Source organism: Chelonoidis abingdonii, unplaced genomic scaffold, assembly GCF_003597395.2.
Source record: "Chelonoidis abingdonii isolate Lonesome George unplaced genomic scaffold, CheloAbing_2.0 scaffold0027, whole genome shotgun sequence".
In the NCBI taxonomy this organism is placed as follows: Eukaryota; Metazoa; Chordata; order Testudines; family Testudinidae; genus Chelonoidis; species Chelonoidis abingdonii.
This window is the reverse complement of record NW_027424288.1, coordinates 2,143,258-2,164,662: the sequence shown is the minus strand read 5'-3', so window position 1 is coordinate 2,164,662 and position 21,405 is coordinate 2,143,258. Positions and strand designations below refer to the sequence as shown.

The 21,405-nt window shown below is 48.0% G+C and overlaps 1 protein-coding gene across 2 annotated transcripts in view; it reads right to left on the bottom strand.

Moving 5' to 3' along the window:
* The window catches only part of LOC116820903 (VPS10 domain-containing receptor SorCS1), a 444,694-nt gene that overhangs the window by 127,154 nt on the left and 296,135 nt on the right, over positions 1-21,405 (bottom strand). For both annotated transcript variants that reach the window (XM_032773669.2, XM_075061354.1), the window contains exon 5: positions 4,384-4,457. In XM_032773669.2, the coding sequence (XP_032629560.2) occupies positions 4,384-4,457 (74 nt within the window). The remainder of the gene's footprint in view (positions 1-4,383; positions 4,458-21,405) is intronic.

Here is a 21,405-nt window from a genome sequence, read left to right as displayed (position 1 = left end):
AGGGGTTCATGCTAGCTTCTCAGGTTATGAACGCTAAGGTTCAAATCTGAGTGGGAAAGCTATGATAGAGGGCCCAGGGTTAAATTCAATGCTTTGCCTCATAGCCCAGCCTGGTGGCTTTAAGCAGCTTTTGTGACCTCCTGATCCTGGACCATTCCAGGGGGTGGAGAGATCCTGGAGTAATTTACCATCCCCAGGGACCAGTCTGAATTACACCCTCTCCCCAGGATGCTCCACAATCTCTGTAGCACTGTGTGATGTGGCTCCACCGCTGACATGTTCCTCCCACACCCAGCACCTCCTACCCTGGGCTGCAATGGGATCCTCGGAACATAGGCTTACCACAGTCTTCTGTGGTTCCTTCTCAAAGGGAATCCTCCTTCAATCTGAACCAGTGCTTTTAAGGCTGCCTTGCATTGCTGGAGCCCTTTTGCCCAGTATAAAGGGGCTAGAGTAGGGTGAGGATCTCACCCAATATTTTCTCTGTTGAAGAAACTCTGGAATGTTATCTCTCAAGGTGAACTTCTGCTTTGAAGAGCAATTGTAAAAGTAGCATCATGGGTTTTGAGCTGATCATGTCCCAGTGATTTCCAGATCATATCTGGTCAGTTTAAAATAATTTAAAATTAAAGATAGGTTTTCACTAGCTGTCAGCCCCATAAACACAGACTGAGATCCAAGAGTCAAGCTGGGTTTTTCTGGTTTGCACGTCAACACCAACAATAAAGATTCCGCAGAACTGGTTCTGGGTTACACATATGCAAAACCCCATGGCCTTGACTCTCTGTTGCCTTCCTCCTTGTGGAGTCATTTACATTAAACTGATTCAGCACAGTTTTGCACTAGCAGAAATGATTGAATCAGAAAGCAGGCCAATAGAGAATCAAGTTCAGTGTTGTCATATACTGTCATCCGTAATCCCAGTTTTTTTCTAGTGGGGATGCAGAACTCTGGGGGTAGACTTTGGCCATTCAGTGGAAATTAGTGAGCAATTCTCGTTAGAATGCATGAGCCAGGATAAAATCTAACTCCCCTTTCTATAACTGTGTTAGTTTCTCAGAAAGCAGAATCGCAGTTTAACATGCATCAATGACCAAAATATATCAAAGTCATCCTGTTCTAGGTGAAACTAACTGCTTTTGGTTTCTTGCTTAGTTTGTGTTTGTGGGAAGACTGGCAGGTGATTGGAGCAGTTTTTAATCATATTTGTTATTCTTTGCTTTGCAGTGCTTTTGAAATTCCTGGTTTTACTTCTCTTTTTTGCTAGACCCTCAGAGGACTTCAAGGGTTTATCTCTATGGAAAGGAACATTAATCATTATCATCATTATTCTCATTGCTGGTGTCCATCAGTTCAATATATGATAAATCTCTCTTATGCCTAATGACAGGCAGACTTCAAAACACTTGGGTTTTAGTGTGGATAATAAGCATTCAAGAGTGTGGATGCTCATTCAAGAAATATAGCTGGACAGCTCAAAAAACATGCTTTCTTACAAGGTTCTCAGCTCTTTCTGCTTTTGTCAGGCCAGAAATACCATGGGAAACATGGGAAAAAATGTTCTTATGATATCATGGAAGCTTCTGGTCCTGTCTGGAAGCCAGAAGGGCAGAGATGAGTGAACAACTTTTTTTAAAAATGGGGAAATAATTTCCAGATTTCAAGAGTTTCAGCAAAGTCCAGGTTAAAGGGAAAGAGAAAGGTTTGGAACAGAGCCAGGTTCAAACCAAAATCCTGGATCTAAACTTTGGAGAGGTGTTGAAAAAATTCAAATATGGATCTGGATCTAAATTTTGGCCCATGTCCTTTACTTCTACTGTGATTCGAACCAAAACAGTGGACCCAAACACCCTTGAAGTGTTCAAAATGGCATGGGATCACCTCTAATCTGGGGGTAAAAGAGGGGTCCTATTTTTGCTGACCCAATTCAGTTGCTATACTATTTATTAATGTATCTATCTGTAACAGGGTTCATGACCCGCCCCTCTTCCTGGGGCCCGCTTGGCCTCCCAAATAAGGCTCAGAGAGGCTTCAGGGTTGTGCAACACCCGTGTCTTTATTAACTTAACTTCATCCCACCACAAGTGTCCATCTATATACAAGTTTTAAAGGATTACTCTCCTCCTTTCCAGGCAGAGCAAGCCTTTCGCTAGGAGACCTCCAGTTTCCTCACTGACTGACTAACTGACTTCTCTCCCTGCCTGCCCCCCTGCCTTCTGGCTTCCTCCTAGCCTTTATAACCTTGGCTTGTCAGGCCAGCAGGTGTTGCCAATACTCAGGCAGGCATCAGGCCTTTTCCATCAGCCCCAATCTGCTTTCCCTGATTGGAGATGACTGGGCAGGGCTAATTAGATGCTTTTGCACCAGCACCCTGCTACACTATCCCACAAAGAATCTTCTTCTAAGGGCCAGATTCAAAAGTGATATGTAAAGTGATGTAAACCAGACCCCAGAGATTCTGCTGTCAGTTAAACTACTACCTCCATCTGAAACTGATGGGAATGACTCCAGTTGTATAGGAGTGTAATTGAGAGCAGGGTCCAGCCTCCATACAATAACTTAGACCTATCTCTGAATTTGGCCTTTAGTACCATCTGTACTGAAAAAAACGCCAGCGCAACTTATTCTGCTCAGTCCAATGTGCTCATGCTTTCCTTTTCACGCAGGTTTGTGTTACACTAATTGTTTGTCGCCTGAAGGTGCGGAGATATTTAGTGACATGCACTTTAGTGTCAGTGCAATAACAGTGCATTATTTCGGGTATGCACCGTAGAGAGACCTGCCTGCTGTCAAAATGATATTAAAATATTAGTGTATCAATACTGATGTATAAAGCAACGATGGATACAACTAAAAAGGCTCTGGTTTGAAACTGCAGTGAACAAAACAACAGGAGCTGAACAATCTCAAATGTTAGGCAGAGTTTGGCCCCAGATCCAGATATGACCCTTGAGGATGGCTGCTGTCTCTGTACTAAGCTAATTCTAAAGCCTCAGCTGAAACATCCATTAAAGACATTCAGTACATGAAGATTGTGAGATGAACAGACACTATGGCAAGGAGGACCATACTAGTACCAAGGAGAGGTAAGGCCTGTTAAATTAGGGCAGGGGTGGCCAACCTGAGCCTGAGACGGAATCAGAATTTACCCATGTACATTGCCAAAGAGCCACAGTAATATGTCAGTAGCCTCCTATCAGCTCCCCCACCCCGGCTCCCAGAGCCTCTCACCCATGGGCAGCCCTGCTGATCAGCGCCTCCCTCTACCTCCCTGCACCTCCCAATCAGCTGTTTTGTGGTGTGCAGGAGGCTCTGGGGGGGAGAGGGAGGAGCAAGGGCATGGCAGGCTCAGGGGAGGGGGCAGGAAGGGTTGGAGTGGAGGCAGGGCCTGTGGCAGAGCCAGGGATTGAGCTGTGAGCACTCCCTGGCACATTGGAAAGTTGGCACCTGTACCTCCAGCCCAGAGTCACATATTAACTTGTGAAGAGCACCATGTGGCTCTGGAGCCACAGGCTGGCGACCCCTGAATTAAGGGATGGGTGGACCCAATTCTGAATTCAAACTCTGGGGCACAGGAGCCTGCCTACTTCAGTTTTGCAGTAGACTAGTATTCCGAGAAATGGTGAAACGTTTATGCAGCATGACTGATCTCACATGTATGCATATATCTTTGATCTTGAAATTGGACTAGAAATTTTGGAACACTTGTCACCTGTTTAGTAGAACATGGCAACAATGCACAATGATTTAAGATTGGAAGTGAAGAAAAATACTGTATGGCATAGTGTAATGATGTCCAACATGATTGAATTAGTGATAACCTGAGCTAAAAGCATGAGCCTACACAGCTTGAGCTAAAGGACAATGAGCGAAAGCCTGGCTTCATTTAAGTCAGTGGGAAAACTACCACTGACTTCAACAATCCCAGGATTTTCCAGCTGGGAGCTGAAGTACATTCATATACTCTGTGGACTGGGTGCCAAGGGGAACGTATAGATGAGTGACAATTGCACTGCACGTGTAAGTAATGCACATGTAATAGCATGGCAGAAAGCAATGGTCAGCACTAAGAAGATGACAACTACTTCTCAAATTGTTGTTATTTGTGCTAGTGAGGTGACTAGGAGCCCTAATCATTCACCAGGACACCCTTGTGCAAGAGCTTGTAAAAGCATAGAACAAAAAGACAGTCTCTGCCCCAATGGCAGAAAATTAACCTCAACACTAAGATGGAAGAGCAAAAGGTCTGTGCGATGACAATGTTTGTCTCCTTCGGCAACGCCTCCTCAGCCCCAGAGCCTTCATTCTAAAGCACCACCACCTCCACGTACACCTGGTGGAGCTGTGTTTGTGAAACAACAAAAAAAGTGCTTTGTTACTTACCAGTAGAACCTGTTTGGTGTGACACCCTCCTGGAGAAGCTGCCATCTTCTGCCAAACTCAATCGAACTGTATAACTGGAGACAAAACAGAGTACAATCACTTACCTTCCTGACCTTTTCTTTTTTTTTTTTTTTTAACTGCAAGAATCACATTAAAGTATGAGGATAAACACAGTCAACAAAGGAACAGAACTGCAACCCGTACGACTTTGGAAGTGTTCTCTGGCATCCATTGCTCCTGCGGCAGTGCCTCCAAAGTCAAAGGGCTGAGCTGTGGACAGCCAGGAGACTGTAATGGAAATGAACAGCAGGCCCGATGGAAGAGAGCGTGACATTTCCCAGGCTCGTTCATGGCTTTGGAAAGGCTAATGGGAAGTGAGGGGCTTTATGCGGCCCTGGGGGCTGGGTAGTGGAGGGGATACACCCTGGATTATGAATTTATTCCTCTTGTGTGCTACAGATACATGCTGTCCAGTGGCCCGCTCCACCACAAAACATAGGCAGGGGCTGTAAGAGTTCTGGGAAATAGCAGAGGTGGTTCCCAGGAGCTCTGTAAACTGTGAGCTTGCACTTGTCACAAACTCCTCATTAACGGGGTACAGCCTGTTGTGGCCACTACTACAGCCCAGGGGTTGCAGCTCAACTGCACAAGTGCCCTGCCTCCTGGATGGCGAGGAGAAACCTGACTTCTGTTTGTCCCCTGTGCAAATCCTATTTTACTTGCTCTTTGCACAGGGAAATTGAATTTTGCACATAGGGGGAGCCATCTTTCTATAGACCTGTCCCATGTTTTATGATACTTTATTTACTCTCATTTATCTTACAATGATGCTTTTGGGGATTTCAGGCACAGGTCATTCTCTGCACGCACTGTTGCCCACTACTGAAAAAAGTATCTCTGAAATGCTGGAACTAAAACGTGCCCATGTACCATTTGCTGTTTTCTTGCCCTTTGGTACCTGACTGAAAGGACGCAGAAATAACCCTTGCTACCACTGACAGCCCCTGGAGATTCAACCAGAGTTCCAACAGCAGAGGCCAGTGGTATTCAAAGGGGAAAAAATACTTGCATGGACTGTTGCAAATGATGCATATGAGCAGTTAGCTGCTAACCATAGCGATTGTGTCTGCATGCAGCTGCAAAGAGTTATCTACAGTTGACTGAGACGTGTAACTCAGAGTCTAGCTCTTTTCGGTGCTATCACATAATAAAGGTTTGGGGGTCATTGCATTTTTTACTTTCATCCTGAATTTATGCTTGCGAAGGGTACTGAGCTTACAGCCAGGCGTAATGGAGAAATGAAAGTTACTTACCTGTAAGTGAGGTTCTTTGAGATGGACTCTGCATACCCCCACTCTTGGGAGAGTTTAGAAAATAGTATGCGTATTGAGTTAGCGGGTGGGTAAGGAGCACTAGCTAAACAAGGACGGTAGCATCAATCTTCCAATCTGTGCCTCTGAGCTAGTTGTGATATCTAATAAATAATGGCTTGGAAACAAACGTGTGTATTGAATGCCACGTGGCTGCTCTAAAAATTTCTATTATTGGAACCTCTTTCAAACATGCCACCAAGGCTGCAATCTCGCTAGTGGAGTCTACAGTCAGATGGCGGGGGAGGGGGAATTGTGAAGCATGCTTATAAATTTCTATTATAAACTGTCTGACCCATCTTGATAATGTAAAGGAAATCCTATTTCCATACAAATGGTTACCAGCATAGGAAACAAACAATTTAACTGAAAATCTAAAATCTTTAGTCCTAACCAAATAGAAGGATAAAACTCTTTTTGTATCCAGATAATATAGCTCTGATTCTCCCCTTATTCGAATGAAGTCAGTGGGCGGGGGAGGGGACACTGGCAATGTGATGGACTGATTGATAAAGAAATTTGAGGTGACTTTTGGTATGAATCTAGGATGTAGATGAAGAAATTCTTTGTCCTTATAAAATGAAGGGTCAACCATTAAAGCATGAAGTTCACTAATACTCCTAGCTGATGTTATTGCTATAATAAAGGCAGTCTTAATTGACAGATGAAATAAGGAACAAGAAGATAAGGACTCAAATGGTGGAGACATAAGCCGTGACAGTGCTAAATTTACGTGCCATGGTGCCATAAGATCTCTCATTGGGGTGGGGTGCAAATTTAGTAACTCTTTAAAAACTTAATAACCTCATGCAAGAATACTGATTTACCATCTATTTGTATATGAGAAGCTGCTATTGCATGTAAGATGTACCTTCAGCAAAGCAGCATATAAAGCTTTACGCTTTAAATATAACAAATACTCTAAAACGGATTGAATAGGGGCTGACACAGGATCTATCTTCTATCAGATAGCCATAGTGAAAATCATTTCCATTTTAATTCATAATATTTTCTAGTTGATTTTCTTCTTGCATTAAGAAGAACATGTTGAATATCCATAGAGAAAGACCTCTCCAACTCTGTTAGAGACTGATTGTCCATGCTGTCAGATGCAATGATAATGGATCAAGATGGTAAACTGTCCCTTATTTTTGCGTCAGAAGGTCTGTTGACACTGGGAAGAATCTCTAGTTCTTTTTGGAAAGTAGGAGCAAACCCGTGAACTATTGCTGTCACAGCCATGCTGGGGCAATCGGTATCATTCTCGCCAAGACCAGTCCTATTTTTCTCACAACCTTCACATGAGAGGAAATGGTGAGAATGCATAAGTTAGTTCTGCATCCCATCCAAGGAGGAACACATCTGACAGAGTGTGACAGGGTTCACTCACCACTGCGGCTCCTTCTGCTGGCTGTTCTGTGAATTAGCTCTCCTAGCCAATGCATCCTCTTCTGGTGGCATCTCGCCGCCATCACTTCAGTTCCCGGACTCACATCGCTTCCAGGAACGCAGTGTCCCCTTCATGACACAGCCCTCTGGCTATGCCGCACACTGTGCTCCCCCCTTCCAGGGGACAGTATCACCATCCCTCAGTCCAGCCACTTCCTCAGTGGTGAATGGAGGAGGGAGGAATCCAGGCCTGCCCAATACTCTGGGTTCCAGCCCAGGGACCCTGTAGATGGCCACCACTTGCTGCTTCCCCTCTGACTCCTCAGTTCATTTCCCTGGGGCACTTCCCCACATCTCCATCACCTTCTTCGCCCTTATGTCAGGACTTCAGCCTGCCAGTCTTAGTATCTAGCCAGGAGTCCTCTCTAGCTTTCCCAGTCCCTACTGGTACTCCCGCCTCCTGCTAGAAGCCTGATCCTTCCTCCTGCTAGGAACCTGATATTCCCCCCTCAAGCTCCAGGCAGCTACTGAACCTGCTCTGCCCTGCAGCTTTTCCTATATGGGCCTGCCTGGCCCTGATTGGCTGCTCCTCTCAGCCCTTCTCTGATTGGCTACCTCCTGTGCAGCCTCCCTAAGACTCTATTAACCCTTTAGAGCCCAGTGTGGGACAGGCGGCCCATCACACAGATATTGAGTATCCACTCCCACTCTGGAACAAAAATAACGGTATTTCCTGTTGAATCTTATTGCAAATAGATCTATCTTTGGTATACCCCAGAGAGCAAAGATGTCTCTGATTACAGAGTCTTTCAAAGACCATTTAGGCATCTGTGTGGATTCCCTGTTTAGTTCTGGTTGAGGGATCCAGGCTGCTGTAAAGCTATCAGAATCATCCTTTGGGCTATACACCTGTCCCAGAGTTTCATTGCCTCCTTGCAAAGCTGTGGTGATCGGGCTTCCCCTTATCTGTTTACACAGTACATTGCTGTCATATTGTCTGTGGCCACTTGAACCATTGACCCTTGAATCTGGGGGAGAAAAGACCTGACTGCCAAACAAACTGCTCTTGATTCCAGAATGCTGCTATGGAGACAACCTTCCTGTCGACCCCAGATTCCCCTTGTGACAAACTTCTCGAGATATGCACCCTAGCCTGTTTTTGCAGAGCCTATTGTGATTATCATAGACAGGACTGGATAACACCCCTCTCAGAACATTTCCCCAATCCATCCACCATCAGATGGATCTTTGGATTTGCCTGGAAACTGTAATGATCATATCCCTTCTGTGTACTGACAGTCTGATGTTCTATGATAACCAGTACTGGGGCGGTTTCATCCTAAACCTTGCATAAGCTGTGACATATGTATCATCATTCCCATTAGTGATAGGGGGAAAAAACACTTTACTCTCTAAGATGGATTTAGCAGCAAAGATTGAAAGGTACACTTTATCTTCACGGAATCCTCCCTCAGAATGTATGCTTTTGCTCTTTGAGAATCGAGAAGAGCGCCTGTGAAATGGAATTTTCTGTGATGGGGTCAGTAATTATTTCTTTCAATTTATTAAAGAAACCTACATTTCAGAATAGAGGGCATGCAAATTTTGTGACCTCTTCCAGCTCATCCTCTGAGGTTGCTATTGGGAGCCAGTCATCAAAATATGGAAAGACAGAAACCCTCATCTCTTGAAGAACACTGCTACTCCAGATAGACACTTTGTAAAGACTTTGGGTGCCAAGGAAAGGATGAAAGGGAGGACTCTGTATTGGAAATGGTCCTGCCTTACAGCAAAAGTAAGGTACTTCCTGTCTGATGGTCTTATTGAAATATGAAAGTAAGCTTCTTTGAGATCAAGAGTAAACCAATCTAGAAAGGATAGGGAAGGAATAAAGGATTCTAGAGTTAATATTCCAAAATGCATCTTTCAGATGTACTTGTTTAGCTTCTTTAGATCTAAGGCTGGACGAAGATCTCCATCTTTCTTTGGAATAAGAAAACAGCGGGAGCAGAACCCTTGATTCCTGAGATTTATTAGAACCTTCTCTATTGCTCTCTCCATTAGCAGAGAACTGATTTCTGATCTTAACAATGTCACATGAGCGGGGTTCCTGAAAAGAGAGAGAGAGGAAGGTTGATTTGGAGGAAGTACATGAGACTGGATGGTATAACCATTCTTTATAGTATCCAACACCTATCTGTCTGTGGCAATCTTTAGCCATTCACTCTAACGTTGACTTAAAAAGTCTCCAAATTTAAGGAAAACAGGATCCAACATTGCTTTGCTGCTCTCAAACATCACTGAACACCTGCGGTCTCACTGCAACGAAGAAGCAATGGTAGGCCAATTATTTTGTTTCATTTTAGGCTTGAATGACCATCTCTTGTATGACTGAGAAGCAAAAGATTGTTGTTGTTGGTATTTGTAGTGATGTCGTCTTTGAATGAAAAAGAATAAGGTGGGTTATACTGTCTTTGGAATCTGAAGACATCTAGAAAATCTCCTTTTGAAAGTCTGCAAAAGACCCAAGGATCTAGATGTAGATCTTGTCTCTTTCATTTTTTCCAATAATTCATTGGTTTTTGAACTACACAGACAAGTACCTCCAAATGGAAAGTCCTCAACTTTAGATTTTCCTGTGGAAGAGAAGAGGAACATAGCCAGGCACGTCTTCTGAGAGTTCTTACTGTTGCCACTGGGTTGAAGATACATCTGAGACAGCAAAGAACAGCTTTTATGCTTGCTTACCAATGTTTTGACCCCCCTTAAAGAGGGAATTAGTGACTCTGGGAAAGGAGAAGAGCATAGCACTGCTTCTGCCAGGGAGGAGAAGGGAGAATTTGAGAAGGACAGGAGATGAATTAGGGAAATATAACCTAGATGGAGCTACTATAAGGTGGATGAATAAGGTTGGAAAACAGTTTCCAGAGAGTGGTTATCAGTGGTTACAGTCAAGTTGGAAGGGCATATTGAGTGGAGTCCCACAGGGATCAGTTCTGGGTCTGGTTCTGTTCAATACCTTCATCAATTATTTAGATAATGGCATAGAGAGTACACTTATAATGTTCATGGGCAATACTGAGCTGAGAAGGGTTGCAAGTGCTTTGGAGGATAGGATTAAAATTCAAAATGATCTGGACAAACTGGAGAAATGGTCTGAAGCAAATAGGATGAAATTCAATAAGGACAAATGCAAAGTGCTCCACTTAGGAAGGAACAATCAGTTGCACACATACAAAATGGGAAATGACTGCCTGGGAAGGAGTACTGCGGAAAGCATCTGGGGGTCATAGTGGACCACAAGTTAAATATCAGTCAACAGTGTTACACGGTTCCAAAAAAAGCAAACACCATTCTGGGATATATTAGCAGGAGTGTTGTAAGCAAGACATGAGACGTAATTCTTCTGTTCTATACCATGCTGATTAGGCTTCAATTGGAGTATTGTGTCCTGTTCTGAGTGCAACATTTCAGGAAAGATCTGGACAAATTGGAGAAAGTCCGGAGAAGAGCAACACAAATGATTAAAGGTCTAGAAAACATGACCTACAAGAGAAGTCTGAAAAAAAATGGGTGTGTTTAATCTGGAGAAGAGAAAACAGACGGAACAAAACAGTTTTCAAGTATGTAAAAGGTTGTTACAAGAAGGAGGGAGAAACATTATTGTCCTTAACCTCTGAGGATAGGGCAAGAAGCAATGGGCTTAAAGTGCAGCAAGGGCAATTTAGGGTGGATATTAGAAAAAGCTTCCTAAATGTCAGGGTGGTTAAGCACTGGAATAAATTGCCTAGGGAGGCTGTGGAATCTCCATCACAGGAGATTTAAGAGCAGGTTAGACAAACACCTGTCAAGGATATTCTAGATAATACTTAGTTCTGCAATGAGAGCAGGGGACTGGGCTAGATGACCTCTCAAGATCCCTTACAGTCCTATGATTCTATCATTTTAAATCTTCCAGTTGAACAGAAGGAGTATTGTTACAGTACAGAACAGGGAATAAACAGACCTAGCTTCTATTTTCAGCTTGTATGACCTTGGGCAATTCATTTAATATCTCTCTGCCTCAGTTTCCCCAGTTTACAGCTAGGTATAATACCTAACAGGGATGTTTAGAAGATACCTACATTAACTAGAGCTGGTTCCAAAATGGTAAGTTCTTTTAAATATTTTGAAATATCAGTTGAAAATAGATAAAAGCCAAAAAAAGGTATTTCCCCCTTTCTTCTCTCTTTTTCCTTTCCCCTTCCTTTCTCAGTTGCAAAATAGAGAAAAGGGGGGAAAGAAAGGATGAAGAAAATGGGGAAATAAAAGAAAAATATTATGACAAGGGAAAGGAAGGAGGAAAACATTTTGGTTTTGATTTGAAAACTAAAATATTTTCAATTTTCTACTTTCAGGATTTTGTGTTTAAAAAGTGGAAAATTTTAGATGCATGTGAAAAAAAATCAGATAAGTTTCCTTTTATTCAGAAGGAAATAATGGAGGCCCCTTAACCAACTTCTTTATTCAGTCACTAGTGAAAAAGGGGTGTAGGCTTTCCATGGATAAACAGATGGTTGTCTAATACAATTAAGAGAGCTGGAATCGCCAAGTAAGACTTCTCTCCATCCTTATCTGCGCCTCATTCTACAGCTTCTCTAGATTGTCGCAACAAAACATTGAGCGCTATTATTATTGTCACATCTCAGAAATCTCCAGTTGTGGTAATGGTTCACCAGCAACAGGGCCTTTGAACTGAGAAGAATAAAAAGAAAAGCTTGATGGAATTGTTCTAAATGGAGGAAATATGCATTACTCTTCATTGGATCTGGTCTTTCACTAAATTCACATCACAACTTCTAGTTATACCTGCACAAAATGCAGGGAATGTTTTGTGTTCTTAGGGCCTGTTCTTGGTTTCCTGGAAGCCAATGGCAAAAGCTCCCATCGGGTTTGGTGGGATTGACTGGGATTAGGCCCACAGAGAGTTGCATCTACATAGGCATTGAGATCCTCCTTATTTGCCAGCACCTGAGCTTCTATAATATTCATTTATTCACCTTGGTTTCCAATGTGAAAAATGGTGACATGGTAACTGGAGAGTTATTACAGATTCTTCTGACATTGGTTGTGGAACATCTCACTAGTGTTCAAGGTAATTCCATTTCAGCCAACGGCACAAAACAAATGGTTTTACCATGAAGTAGCTTGAGATGTTGAGTTAAATCTGGTAGGACCTTGGGCAGCATTAATGACCTTCAGTGAACAGGCCAAAAAAAAATAAATAAAATGTTTTCCCTGTGGGGTGCTTTGTCAAATGTATTCTACTCAGATGCCATTTTGGAGTGGAATGGTGGACCAAAAGGAAGAGAAGAATATCTCGGGGCTAGGTTTGATTTTTATTCAGACAGGATATGGGGCTATTTAACCCATTTATCATGTATGGTGCTTTCATGAAAAAAATTGCACAGCATCTTACTGCCATGTTGTAATATAAGCTTTTCCTCTCCCAGCGCTGTTATGACAGGCTCATCCATGTAATCTCTTAGGAGATGACATTTTATTTTCTTTGGCAAGCATTTCAGTCCGATTACAGGCAATTTTCATTATTAGATCGAAATGATATAATGTTCTTCAATTTTTCAAGCCACAAATAAAAAAAGAATCTTCTATCAGTTTTGATCTAAATTTCCATCTAAGGGGCAAATGTTGATTTGTCACTGTTTTTATATTTTGCTCCTGCTCAGGAAAAATTTCTATTGAGTACAAACTGAATTAAAAAAAAAAAACCTCTGAATTTTATTCTTTTTGATGAGGCAATAACCTCATCCTTACTTTTTCTCTACCGTTTCACGTTCTTCTTTCATTCGTCTATCTAGGTACATCCATGGCTCTCAGTACTGTAATATTTGATAACCTCACCATCCATATATTTTTCCTTCATCTTTACCCTTATGAGATAAAGAAAGGTCGAGGTGGTTTCTCCATCACTGACAACTTTTAAGTCAAGACTGGATGTTTTTCTAAAAGATATGCTCTAGGAATTATTTTGGGGATGTTTTCTGGCCTGTGTTATCCCATTCACCTTGTCCCTCTTATATAAACAGTCGGACTAGAAGACCACAATGGTCCCCTCTGGCCTGAGAATCTATTACTTCCATTTTCTATATAGGAAACTGAAGTGCTGGATAGGCTAAGACTCAAATTTTGGGACTCAGCGTTGCAACACCTAGCTGATTTAGGAGCCTTAGAATATGTTTACACTACACAGTTGTGTAAGTCGACTTAAGTTACAGCAACGATCATAGACCATTGTAATTACACCGCTTGTGCATCTTCAAGCAACGCTCCATGTGTCAGTGGAGCATGTCCACAGCTGGTACTCTAGCGCCAACAGAAAGAGCAGTGCACTGTGGGTAGCTATCTCACTGTGAAAATCACCACCCTCTCCTGCTAGCAGTTCTCGGAATGGATCACCGTGCATCATAGGGCCGGGGTCACCACCCCATGATGTGGTTTCCTCCATTCCATAATTCCAAAGGCTTCCAACTACATTTCGCACCATTTTCCAACTGCTCCAGTAAACTCTGCCTGAAAGCATGGATCTTGCCACTGCTCACCAGTCCTGTGATAAGCATTATGAGCACAGTGCAGCTGATCCTGCAGTACTTCATGAGCTGTGAATCTGAACAGAAAGCCATGGTGACTGCCCTGCTGCGTGCATGGAAAGAAACAATTCAAGACTGATGTTAGCATTCATGGAGCAGCAGTACATGGTGTACTGCTGCTAATGGGCTTGGGAAACAAGCACTGACTGGTGAGATCGCATTGTGATGCAGGTATGGGACAATGAGGAGTGGCTGCAGAAATTCCTTGAACTCTGTGTGACCCTCACATCTGCCCTGTGGCGCCAGGACACCAAAATGAGAGCGGCCCTAACAGTGGGAAAGTGAGTGGTGATTGCTGTATGGAAGCTGGCAACTCCAGACTGTTACCGGTCAGTCATGAATCAGTCTGGAGTTGGGAAGTTCACTGTGGGGGTTGCAGTGATACAAGTGTGCAGGGCCATTTATCACCTCCTGCTACAAAAGACTGTGACTGCGCAATGAGCAGAAAATAGTGGACGGCTTTGTGGTAAAGGGATTCCCTAACTGTAGCAGGGCGATAGACGGCATGCATATCGCAATTTTGGCCCCAGACCCTCTTGCGACGGAGTACGTCAACAGAAAGGGCTACTTTCACTGACATCAATGCAGGGTGCACATATCTTTAGGAACAGTGGCCTGCATAGAAAGCTACAAGCAGGGACTTTCTTTCCAGACCAGACGGTTTCAACAGGGGATGTGGAAATGCCATAGTGATTCTGGGAGACCCAGCATATCCCTTCCTTCTGTGGCTTATAAAGCCATGCACCGGAAACCTTGATTGCAGCAAGGAGCACTTCAACAACAGGCTCAGCAGGTGCAGAATGACTATAGGATGTACATTTGGCAGATTAAAGGGTCGCTGGTGCTGCCTTTTTGGCAGGTTAGACCTCAATGAGGAACATATTTCCATGGTCACAGCAGCTTGCAGTGCTCTGCATAACATCTGTGAAGCCAAGGGGGAAAACTTTCCCCAGGGGTAGAGCACAGAGGTGGATCACCTGGCAGCTGATTTTGGAGCAGCCACACACCAGGGCTATTAGAAGGGTTTAATGGGGGGTGCTATTCAAATCAGGGAAGGTTTGAAGCAGTATTTTGAGAATAAGCCCCAGTAATGTGTTTTCTATAATGAATTGCGCCTGGAATTGTTTACTTGCCATCATAAATGACCCCTGTAATGATTACTGCCTGAGCATTAATTGTAGTCTGCAAATGTGCCAATGGCCACTGTGTTTGAATTTCTGTTGCAACCCTCCAGCTGCAGGGCAGCGGAGTAGAAATTGCTCATCAGAGTGGTCATGATGGGCATTGTGGAACACCTCCTGGAGGACCCTTAGAGGGACATAAGCAAGTGCAATGTCTACACTGACACTGCGTCGCTCTAACGTTGTCACCAAAAGCTCAGTGCTGCTCACTGATGTAGTTTTATTATGTTGGCGTGGCAGGAGAGTTAAATCGGCAGGAGGAGTATTGTGTGTAAACCTCCATTGTTTTGTCAATGAAAGCGGACTTTTGTTGACAAAACTGTGTAGTATAGACAAGGCCTAAATCTCATTTTCATAAGGGAGCTAGGAACCGAATCTAAATCCTATCAACTGTTGACATGAATAAATAGATTTTGCTTATTTTAGATCTAAGCCAACTTATACCTCATGAGCCCATACCTTGCCATCATCTACTAGAGATGGTTGAAATGTTCCTTGACATTTGAATGTGATTTAATATATTATATGAAGACCTTAAAGACCTCTTTCCACATGGATTCAATGAGAAAGATTCTCAAGTGGTGTAAATTGACATATCGTCATTGATTTCATTGGAGCTAAACCAAATTACACCATCTGAGGATCTGGGCCTATATTTAATTTATCTGTAATCTCATTTTGTTTTGTGTTTTTGTTTATTAGTCTGCGCGTTTTAAAATCTCAGTAATAAATATTACCTAGAAGAGATTGCAGGGTTTAATGTTCTCTGAGCATCAGACAAGTTTAATGCCTGTAGCTGTGTCACAGAGTCTGGGGGAGTCCGGTCCTGCACCCCTCTTCCTGGACCCCACAGTGACTTTTAGCCAGCCAGTAAAACAGAAGGTTTATTGGACAACAGGAACGCAGGTTACAGCAGAGCTTGCAGTGCTATGCAGACCACAGTCGGACCCTCCATCAAATCCTTCTGCGGCTATTCAAGGTGCTTGGATTTCTTAGCTAGGATACCCTTGAATTCCGCCCCACACAGCCCCAAAACCCAAACTGACTGCCCCCTCCTCAGCCGCCGATCATTCTTTTGTCCAGCTCCTGTGGCAAAAGGTGCTGGACCCCCTCCTCCCTGCCTGCGCTTCCGTTACAGGCTTAAAAGATCCTGTCCCTCACCTAAAGACCACCCCTCGCTTCCCATTCCCCACACATGGATGCCCCTACTCCAATCACATCTCTCCCCCCATTCGGAACTGAAGAACTGAGCGGACGTCACTCCTGCCCAGTGACTGGGGAAGTTCAGGCCCCCTCTCCGTGACAACGCGGTTCTACTATTCAGGTTGGCACTTCCTTCACGTATGGACCACGGTCCATGTCGATAGTCCTGCCAAGCGAGCAGGCTCCACCTCGGCAGCTTGGCATTGGCTCCTTTTCATCTGCTGTGCAGCCAGGTCAGGGAAGAGTGGTCGGTATGTACACATGTGAAGTGCTCGCCCAAAGAATTATGGGCCTCTAGCCTTTCTTAAGGGCCCACAACCATGGCCAGCACATTCTTCTCGATGGCCACGTGAGTTTTGCTCTCCGGCGTTTGGTGATAGCAGGCTTCTGGTCTCATACACGAATGGGGTGTACTCTCCCCCTTTTTTCATCCTCCTGCATCTAAAACCACCGCCCCCGTCCTGTGTCTGAGGCCGACTGTTAAGCAGCTAGGTTGGGCGTGAAACAACCATAACATGGGTTTGTCAAAATACTGGAGTTCGCCAGGAACTGGGCCACTAGACCACGAGCCGTCCTTCAGCAGACACACAAGAGAAAGGAAGCCTGCCTGAGCAGAAAACTGCAATACGGACCACAGAAACACAACTATGTCTAAGGTATTCAACACTTATTAATAAGAACACGAATTCAGAATGACAAAAAGGGGCCAAGGCAAGTAGTAGTTTATGGCGCTAAAGTGGGGGCACGAACCTTCGATAGTTACCCCCGCCAATTCCAATAAAAGGCTAGACCTGCTTTTTGGTTTGCGGGAGCAGGCCAGTCTCTGAATCACCTCCCACCTTGGCGTGGTTCCGGACTTCAGGCAGTCTGCTCCCCACGTTGATAGGCCCCATGGTAAATACTTCAGCCATCCCCACCTTGCAGCTTCTCAGGCACTTTGGACGCTGTTTGTAAGGCCCCACCGCCCACGTTGTTGGTGAAGGGGGAGCTTGGGGTGAGGGAGAGGTGCGTCTTGGTGTGCACCAGGTGGGTGAAAGGTGCGCATGCCTCTTAGGGCAGCGGACTTGTTGGTTAGACCGTGAATAGGGGCCGACATGTTATGGGGCTGAAGGGGTGCTACCTGCCTTTGGGTCGGTTGTGTGGGGTGCAGTGGGCGTTTGCGTGGGGGTGAGGAGAGAATACTGCCCTTTGGTGTACGATTGGGGAGGGTCTCTGGGGCGGTCATGAAGTGGTCAAGCGTCACTGCTGGCACTCTAGGGCGGCCACCCTCCCTTTCACTTGGGGAGGGAGGCCTCTCGTAGAAACGGTGCTCCCATCCTGCATTCCACATTTGCAAACCCAGACGTGAGGACTCAGAGGTAGGGCGAAGTCCGGCCTTCAGACTTCTGGCACGCTCCGTCCCAGGAGGCCAGCGGGCCCTGGTGGCTGTCGTTATGAGCGCTGTCCCTGTCGGGGTGAGGACGTGGTCTTCCCGAGCCGAGGCTCGGAGCGAGGACGCGGACGCGCTCCCTGCGCGCTCGGCATTAGGAGGGTGGAGGCCCCGCCCATACTGGGGCTGGCCATAGGTCGGGCTGTGGAATTGGCTGAAGGCGCGCTGCGGCGTCGGGCCCCGTTCTCAGCCGAGAGCCCCTCTATAGCAGCGGCATAGTGAGGTCCGGTGGAGCAGGCGAGGGTGCGAAACCGGGCGAGGCCGAGCAGCGGAGCCGCTGCTGAGGCAGGGTGGGGGGCGGGAGGGTGGCAGACTGTGACTAGGAGGGCTGGGCCGTGGGGGGGTCTAGCTGACGGCACGATGGGGCATGTTGCTGCGAGAGGTCTGCCCGGGGGGAAGAGCGGGTGGGCATACCAGGTGCCCCGGAGGGGTCTGGGGGGCAGCAGGTCGCTTGGCGACTCGAGTAGCCCTTGTTGGCAGAGCGAAGGCGCGCTGGGTGTCCGGGCAGTGCCGGAGGTGGGATGGTAGGGGTCGCTGGGGCAGGTTGTCCGGGGGGGCAGAGCGGAGCCGCTGGGGTGGCAGGTGCCGGGGGTTGGGGTAGCAGGGGGCTGTGGGCGGAGGCAGTGCCGGGAGGTGGGGTGAGGGGCGTGGGGGGGCAGGTGCCGGGGGGGCCCAGAGCGGCGCTGGGGTTAGGGCATGTTGCGGATGCACGTGGAGGCGAACCGGCGCTCCGCCTGGGGGGCATAGGATGTCCGGGAGGTCTAGGTAGGTGCCGAGGGGCTACGGGTGCCAGAGCAGGGCCTGTGGGCCTCTGGAGGGGGCAGTGCCTGGGGGGGTAGGCGACGAGGCCGTGGGCACTGATACGGGGGCAGGTGCCGGCGAGGTGGGGCAGAGCGGGGCTGGGGGGTGGCAGGTGCCCGGGGGGTAGGTCCCGGAGCTGGGGCGAGAGCCGGGGCTCTGGGGGGCAGGGTGCCTTAGGGTGGGGTAGAGGGGGGCTGGGGGGCACAACGGTGCCCGGGCCGTGCCCTGAGGGCGTGGGATTGCGCAGGGTGCCTAGCTGTTGCCGGAGGGGTAGGTGCCCTGGAGGGGGCCAGGCGGTCGGGCAGGTGCCGGAGGGTTAGTGTGAGCTGGCACGACGGGAACGGCCAGGCGGGCGCTGGGGAGGGCCAGGTTCTCGGAGGGCGCCATAGTCCGTTGCGTTGGGCTGTGGCAAGTGCCGGGAGGGACCAGCACACTGCGGTGCCGGGCAGCGCGGGGCTCTGGGAGGGGGCAGGGCTGCCCCGGTAAGGCTCCAGGCGGGGGCTGGGGTGCAGGCGGACTGCTCCCGGCGCCGCCCCGTCGCTGCTGCCAGAGTGTCCGACGCCGGGCTAGAGGCAACCCGGCAGACACGTGTGTCTCTCCTCCGACCTTCTCTTGTGCGCGAGCTTCCATCTTCCCTTCTTGTCTCGCGGCGTGGCGATCATTTGAGTCGCGGCGGGATTCTCGCCGGCCTCTCCCGGGGGACGTGGGGGCGGGTGAACTTCCACGAGAAGGCGTAGGGATGGCATACGAGCTTTCCGTTGTCCTGGGGTCACGGGCTCGCGCGGGGGATTGTCGCCTGCGGCGGCGCCCCTCGCGTACCCATACTCGCTCATCGCGACGTGAGCCCCCTATGTGTGTCTGCGGCGAGGTCCTCAGCTGCGGGTGGTGTCGGGCTTCTGCGCGGCCCCCACGGTGAGAGCGGGCAGGGCGGTAGGCACGGCCCCTGCAGCCCGCCGCTCGGTGCGCTTGGTCCCTTACCCGCCGGTGGGCATGGGAGCGGGCGGGGGGTGCCCTGAACCCTTCCAATCAGGGCTGGAGTTGGCGGCCTCCTCTGCAGGTAGGGGTGACCAGATGTCATCGATTTATAGGACGGTCCCAATTTTTGGTGTCTTTATTCTTATTAGGCTCGCGTCACCTCCTCATCCCCTGTCCCGATTTTTTCAATTCTGGCTGCCTTGGTCACCCTATCTGCAGATGCTTGTGGGGGCTTCCAGCCTGGCAAACATTGCTATTGCCTTTCCCTGCCATCTTATAGCCAAGGGGCATGCTCCGCGGAGTGTTCAGCCGGGCTCCAAAACGGGAGTGCTTCATTGGCAGGGTCTGACATCATGGCCAGTCCTTCCTGTACTTCCAGGGCTAGTGCCGGGCAACAGTCCCCCTGCGAGTGAGGTGCTATTCTCCATTTCCTGGGGGGTAGGCAGGAATGCGGGGGTGCATGAGGTTGTGACTGGCTCCTTTTCACACAAGTCATTGCACACCCCTGGAGTTTCTTGGTGCTCATTCCTTGTCTTCACTGTGTTGTAGTGCTCAGAAGCATAGCTCTCTGAGACGCAGACCAGGCTGCGTGAGGGGAAGAGGGTGAAGATGCTGGGTACGTGTGTATCCCCCCTAACTTTAGGGCCGAAAAAACACATTTCCAGTGCGGCACCTAAACTAGGGCCCAAAACCCAATTCCCAGGGCTCCTATCCCAAGGACCTCCCAGCCCTATTCTAGGGGGACCCTAAACTAGGAGACCAAAAACGCCTTTTCCAGGGCCCCTAACCTCAGGGGCCCCAAACCCATTTCCAGAGCCACTTACCCAGGGTCCCAAAACCTCATTTCCAGGGACCCCCTAACCTCAGGGGCCACAATCCCCCATTTGCAGGGGGCCCCTAATTTCCAGGGGGCCCCAACCCCCCATTTTCAGCGGTCCCTTAGCCTAGGGGCACAACAACCCCCATATCCCGTCCCTAACCTCGGGCCCCAAAACCCCATTTCTAGGGGCCTAACCCAGCGGGCTCAACCATTTCCAAGGGGCCACTAACCCCGGGCCCCCAAACTCCATTTCCAGGGCCCCTAACCCCGGGGCCCCCAAAACCCCTTTCCAGGGGCTCTAAACCTAGGGGCCCACTAACCCCATTCAGGGGCCCTACCATAGGGGCCCAAACCCGATTTCAAACGCCCTAACCCAGGGCCCAAACCCATTTCCAGGGTCTTCTAATCTTAGTGGCCCACAACGCCCATTCCAGGGGCCCCTTACCCTCAGGGCCCCCCCAACCCCATTCCAGGGGCCCTATCCTTAGGGGCCCAAACCGCATTTCCAGGGCTCTAACCCAGGGCCCACCACCCATTCCAGGGGCCTAACCTCAGGAGGCCACAAACCATTTCCAGAGACCTCATAACCTCCGGGGATCCAAACCCCATTTCCACGTCCTACCCTAGGGACCAAAACCCTTTTTCAGGGGCCCCCAACTAGGGCCCTGTCGCCCTCTCCTTCCAGGGTCCCCCGTCTTTGATACCAGGGGCACCAACCCCTTCATTTCCGGGGCCCTACCGCAGGGCCCCAAACATTTCAGGTACCCCTTACCTCAGGGGCCCCAACGTTCGTGCCATTTCCAGGGCCCCGTGAACCCAGAAGCCCCAAAAACCCCATTTCCAGGGAGCCTTATACTGTGGTCCAAACTCTCTCGGGGGTCCCTAACACCAGCGGCCAAAACCATTATTCTGGGCCCTTAACCACAGGGACACCAACACCGTTCAGGGGCCATTAATGCCATGGGGACCAAAACCCCATTAGAGGGGCCTCTAACCAGGGGCCCAAACCCCCATTTCCCAGGAGCTCCCTACTCAGGGCCTCATCCCCTATTTCCAGGGGCCCCATAACCTTCAGGGAGCCCCAAAACCACATTTCCAGGGGCCCCTAATCCCCATGACCCAAACCCATTTTCAAATACCGCCTAACACCGGGCCCCAATGAACCCCATTTCCAGTGGCCCCTAACCTCAGGGTCCCCAAAACCCTT